Below are 6,124 nucleotides of genomic sequence, written 5' to 3' on the forward strand. Positions count from 1 at the left end.
TGATTCCCTTCTGCCTGAGCGAGATGGTAGCTGCAGAGTGGGAGGTGAGTTATCACTGGGTCTCCGCCGGCCACCGTCTCAGTTCTCTTCACAAAGTTTTCCTCACCAATCTTTTCCCAGGCACCAGCCCACTCTGCTGCTGCCTCAACCCAGAGATCAAGGAGGGTGGCTGCCACTGCAATTTTTGCGTTGGCCCTTTAAATGTCTCTTTGCATCCCCAGCCGCCTGTCTCTGGCAGAGAGTGCCCCTAAGCTTTTCAAGTTGTGTTTTGTCTGTGTGTTTTCTTGGTTTCCGCTGCTACAGTCTAGGGGTCCCTGTTTATGGTTCAGACGCTGTTCTTCTCAGGGGGATCCAACTGGCCGTTTCAATGTCCTTCTGGTGCTGGTGCCCGTGGGCACCCAGCCCCCCCTCTCGAGCCTCCACCGCACTTCTCACCCGTTGGTATGTGTGAGAGTTGAACGCACTGTCTGTCCGTGGCTCCAAGGTTCCTCTCCCTCTGTCGTTCCATTGTTTTCCAGGTGATTTCTCCACTATTTAGTCACAATTCCAGTTTGGTCTTGGGAGGAGGTCAGCGTGACTCTCATTCACTCCTCTGCCATCTTCAAATCTCTCTATATATGATTTTCTAATTCCATCAGTCCTACCTCTGACAACTGTCTATTTACCGAATCCTAGTCGCATACCAGCTTCATGATTCAAACCCCAGACTCAAAGGACCATGAAGCTGTATGTCTCATATGTCTCACTTTTAATGGAATTTAATCACTGTCTTAAGATGGTCTCAGTCCGGTCTCACAAAAATAACTTCCCCCATTCAACTTTCACCTAATAGTTCTAGAATCTTTTGAGTAATGTTGCCTAGACACACTGTTTCATTAGAGTTTGCAAACTGGCGATATTCTAAACTTATCATTAATTTGGCATTTATTACCTGGAATTTTTCTTTTTAAACATTTTATTCTTGTTTACTCTGTTACAGTTGTCCCAATTTCCCCCCTTGCCCTCTTCCATCCTTCCCCATCCCCTGCTCCCACAGTCCATCCCACCCCAATGTCCATGTCCATGGGTCATTCATCCATGTTCTTTCACTAGTCCCTTCCCCTGCTTTCCACCATTCCCTCTCACCCCCACGCCACTGGCAGCTGTCAGTGTGTTACCTGTTTCCAGGTCTCTGTTTCTGTTTTGCTCATTAGTTTATTTTGTTCATTAGATTCCTTTTATACGTGAAATCATATGGTATTTGTCTTTCACCAACTGGTTTATTTCACTTAGCATAATAGTCTCCAGTTTCACCCATGCTGATGAGAAGGGAAGGAATTCCTATATACAAAAGAATTTCCCATCTTAGACTATTTGTTAATTCTAGAATACAGTTCATACAGGGAAGGTTGTATAAACTGTATTTTAGATAAGCGATAGATTTTTAACATTTTATCAATATTCAGAATAAGTTCATGCAGTAGCAACATCCAATGTTGTCTAATGAAGTTTTTGCTTTTGAAATATCGATATAAGTATACTTTTTAAAGAGTAATATTTTAATCAATTTGAAATATTGTTTTTAAATTTTATTTAATTTTTATTTCTTAATTTTATTTATTTATTTTTAGAAAGAGGGGGGAGAAAGGGAGAGAAACATCAATGTGTGGCTGCTTCTCATGTGCCCCCACCGGGGACCTGGCCTGCAACCCAGGCACATACCCTTCCTGGGAATCAAACTGGCGATCCTTTTGTTTGCAGGCCGGTGCTCAATCTACTGAGCCACAACAGCCAGGGCTAATTTTATTTTTAATTACAGTTTATTTTATTTGCAACATGTATTAATTACAGCAATACATGTTGCATTGGTTTCAGATGTACAACACAATGGCCAGACAATCAAACACACAGCAAATTGTTTCCCCAGTTGTACCAGGATACAACTGGCACCACACATAATCATCACAACACTGTTGGACACATTTCCAATGCTGTAGATTACATCCTTGTGACCATTTTGAAACTACCAACTTGTACTTTTGAATCCCTTCACCTGTTTTACCCAGGCCCCCGACACCCCTCCCCTCTGGCAAACCATCAGTCTGTTCCCTGTATCTAGCACCGTAGACATTGTTAAAAATTTCATTTTGTATTAGTCAATAGTATTATAATTACTATGTATGGAGCCAGGTGGGTACTAGATTTATCAGGGTGATCATGCTGTCAGGTACATAAATATCTAATCACTGGGCTGTACACCTGAAACTAATACAATATTGTACATCCACTGTAATTGAAAAATAAAAAAAAATTTAAAAAGAATAAAAGGCAACAATAATGATAATGCCGAGGAGGTGTTTTCTGAGTGTTGAATTTTATTTGCACCAGGCTTATCCAAAATCAGGTACTCAAACTGATGCCGCAAAATGGGTCTGTTCAGTTTGGGGAATATGTCTTATTGATCTTTGTATCTCCTTGCCGCTTAACACAATGCCTTTCTCCAGAAAGAAGGTTAATCGAAGCTTTTTTTATTATTACATATTGTAAGGTTCAAATTTTATTCTCCATGAATGAAATCTCAGTTGGTAAAATATGAATCTGTACAGTGTGAGCGAGTGTCTGCATTCAATACCAGCTCAAGCAGCCTGAGACAAAGAGATGGTTGTTTTTGTTTCGTTTTGTCTTGTAACCTTTGTGTGCACCTCCTAATGGTTACATCCAGGGACTTTCCCAGGCTTTCTCATTGCATCTTTCGGGTACTGTCCCTGACTTTCTGGGAATGAGGCTCTGAAGTGGCTGACTCTCTTGAGTGTGGCCTACCCTCTCGCCACAAGGGGGGCGCTTGACTTCCCATGAGGAGATGGTGGCAGTGGAGTTGGGTGGAGAGGTCAAGGTCAAAGGTCACATCCTGTTGCTGTGTGCAGTCTGAGGTAAGACAAGTCAGTCAGGGACTGCTTTACTCAAAATGGCTTTAAATTTTAACGACCCAGCCTGTGGCTTCTCTTATAGGGAGGTTGTAGATTTTATAAATAATAAAATACTTCAAAATGGAGGTAGTCCCTACTTCTACCTGAGGCACATGGGTGAGTCCTGGGGTGATACTGAGAGGAAGTTGAGGGATATCCTGACTGACTCAGCAATATCAGGAGCCAGGAAGAATGCTTATGCCTGGAGCACCTTGGCCCTGGCAGTGCGCTTTGCAGAGAGGCAGAGGCAGGAAGACAAAGTAAAGGTAATAAAGCTCCAGAGGCAGCTTGAGGAGCAGAAGCTGCTCAATGACGCCTTGGTCGGGATGGTGAATAGACTCAGGGATACACAAGAAAGCGAGAGGGGCAAAACTCAGTCACAACTTCAACAAAATCTCACAGTCCTTCGTGGGGTACAGGCAGAACGAGATGCGATGAGGAACGTGCTTCTTCAGGTGGTAGGTGCTCAGTCTGAGAAGCAGAAAGGGGCTGAGGAAGAGGACAAGAAAAAAAAGACAGAGACAGGTATGCTTACTTTTGGTCAGGCTGCGGCAGGTTATGGGGGGGCAAGCAACGAGGCACTGAGGGGACTAGGCCAAGAGATTGCTGCTATCCCTACGGCGGCTGTTGCTCCAGGGACTGCTGCTGTAAGGAGAGAGGCAAAGGAAGAGAAAGGGATTTCTGTCTGTGAGAACAACAGCCATGTAGCGATTTCTCCTTCCTCTGGGTCCTTGGGGGCCCAGTCCCTGGCTAGTCAACTGCAACCCCTGGATCTCTCAGTATCCTCTCACTCATTCCCACCTACTGTGTCTCCCCCAGGAGCAGCAGCAAGAGCTGCAGCAGGTCTCACTCTGAAAAATTTCAGAACTAGAAGGACGCGTAAGCGTTATGGTACCAGTAAGTTCTTGCCAGGAAGACCTAAGAGACAGCCTGGCCTCTATCACTCTGCAAGCCGTAAGGTTAGGCACAGAGCTGGAGACTGGGACTGTGACCTGTGTCATTCGATGAATTTCTCACGGCGAAATAAGTGTTTTAAATGTAACAAACCCCGGCTCCCAAGGGGAAGTGAAGGCTCTGCCCCCAATTAGAGACCTCACTGAATGTTGACAAATTCATTTCCTGACATCCTTTTCTGATTTAGAAAAAGAAAAAGAGCATGTTCTTGATTAGACGTTATGTAAACAGACAAGCAAAAAGGAATAAGATATGAAGATCATCTTAAACCTCGCCACTCAAACAATTAGCATTTTTACCTATTTACTTTCAGTTCTGAGTAGAATTACATGTGTGAGTTATAATAAATAATTATATTAAATAGTTTTCTTATGAAAATATAATCATTGTGAAAATTACGTTTATCACTTAAAAATGTTCTCTTATTGATTTGATAGATTTTGATAAAACACAGGGAGAAAATACAAGTAGGAACAAAAAATAACAAAGAATACCATGACTTAGAAACAATCTTTAGAGCCCAGTTCTGCCAGTCGCACAATTGTTTGCAGACAGACCTACACACATGAATCACAAATGTATATGCACGCAAAAACATGCTATTTTTATTTCTAAAATGGGATCAAACTGAACATGTATTTTGTGACTCTACCTTAAAAAAATTACATTCATTTACATTTGAAAAATTCAGGGACACACATGTATAACCATAAAATGATAATTCAACCACCTGGAATCAATTCCTCCAATATTCAGTTGAACATATTTTCAACCCTTCATATATATTTTTTTAATTAACTTTTTCTTATTTCTAAAGTAAGAAACAGCAGAGAAGCAAAAGATGAAAATAAATTTTACGTATAATCTTATTATTCAGAAAACCATTATTTTTCCTAGATACCTATTATTTTTTTTAAGTTTACATATTTAATGTTAATAAAATGTCAATAATGTTAAGCTAAGTATATATGCATATTATTTTTAAGTTTTTATATAAAGCTTAAAAATAACGTGTTTATATTTAGCTTAACATTATTCCCCATCTTTTGTTGAGTGGTGCTATTTATTAGACATGGCATTCATTCTTTAAATGGGTCTGCTGGAGATTACTTTTGTAAATTTATTTTTTCTTTCTTTGGGCCATTCAAAGAACCAGCTGTTACTTTTATTTATCAGTTCCATTACTTGCATACTGTCAAATTCATTCATTCTTCTCCCATCCTTTCTACTTTCTTGAGGATTTGTTGTTGTCATTTTTGTTTTCCATCTAAGTTCTTGATTTTATGTTCAGTCGATTTATTTATGTGTTTTGTGTAATGTTTAAAGATGAGGAATTAATGTTTAAAGATGAGGTTAAAGATGAGGAATGCCATACAAAGCATATGTCTGTATATAAGTTTGTGTGTGTGTGTGTGTGTGTGTGTGTGTGTGTGTATACACCATCCACACACACATATTTGTTTCCTCTGCTTTGGGATTCTAATTCAATACTCCTAGTTAAAATGGTAAAAATTGAGAGGGGGGGATTTTACTTGGTAAACGTTTTTACCATGTTTTCTGACTACATTTCAACTCTGTGGTGGGTGTGCAATCACCACAGACTGCAAAATTGGGGGAACAAGCATGGTGTATTTGAACCCATGCAAAGATTAGGACATTTGCACTGTTTTTGCAAGAACTTTCTGAGTCTTCCATGTTTATTTTGATGCAGAACAAACCTTTTGAAATACATAAAAATGTCCGCAATTGTTGTGTGGCTTTTAGGGAGTACTCAGTATCAGGTGGATGTCATAATAATCAGAACGTACTGTAATCCAGTTTGTGCATTTTAAGACACCAATGTTGTGAAAACTTATAAGAAACCATAGAAATTAATCCACAGAAACTCACTGCTTGGGAAGCTTAAAAGTTGTGATAGTAAAAGGATTTTTCCTATTGATTCTTGATAGGAATGTCATTGGGTTTTCTGATATTTTAGGTTGCTTTGTGGGAATTTAAGATGATGAAACACTCGGGTAATGGATCAAAGTTCTATATAGCTAAGAGCCACTGAAATATTCACGTTCACTCCTCAAAATTATCTGTGGGGGCAACAATCAGAATGGAATAGCACTAATAAAATAGTTGCGATGGGGGGGAAATTCTGTGTTCAAAATTAGGGACTTAAATAAAGAAATATAGATCTGCATTCTGGCTAATAAAAATAAAAATTAGGGAGGTTTTTT

At 39.9% G+C, this 6,124-nt stretch overlaps 1 protein-coding gene across 1 annotated transcript; it reads left to right on the forward strand.

The window, feature by feature from the left end:
- Window positions 1-3,058: 3,058 nt before the first annotated feature.
- LOC129076144 (testis-expressed protein 13A-like) lies at window positions 3,059-4,033 on the forward strand. Its single transcript, XM_054580336.1, has one exon. It carries the CDS (start codon window positions 3,059-3,061, stop codon window positions 4,031-4,033), a length of 975 nt encoding a protein of 324 aa, XP_054436311.1.
- Window positions 4,034-6,124: the final 2,091 nt, after the last annotated feature.

The sequence above is a fragment of the Pteronotus mesoamericanus genome, unplaced genomic scaffold (assembly GCF_021234165.1).
Source record: "Pteronotus mesoamericanus isolate MK-2021 breed Mesoamerican mustached bat unplaced genomic scaffold, CSHL_Meso_final contig_57, whole genome shotgun sequence".
NCBI classification, from domain to species: domain Eukaryota; kingdom Metazoa; phylum Chordata; class Mammalia; order Chiroptera; family Mormoopidae; genus Pteronotus; species Pteronotus mesoamericanus.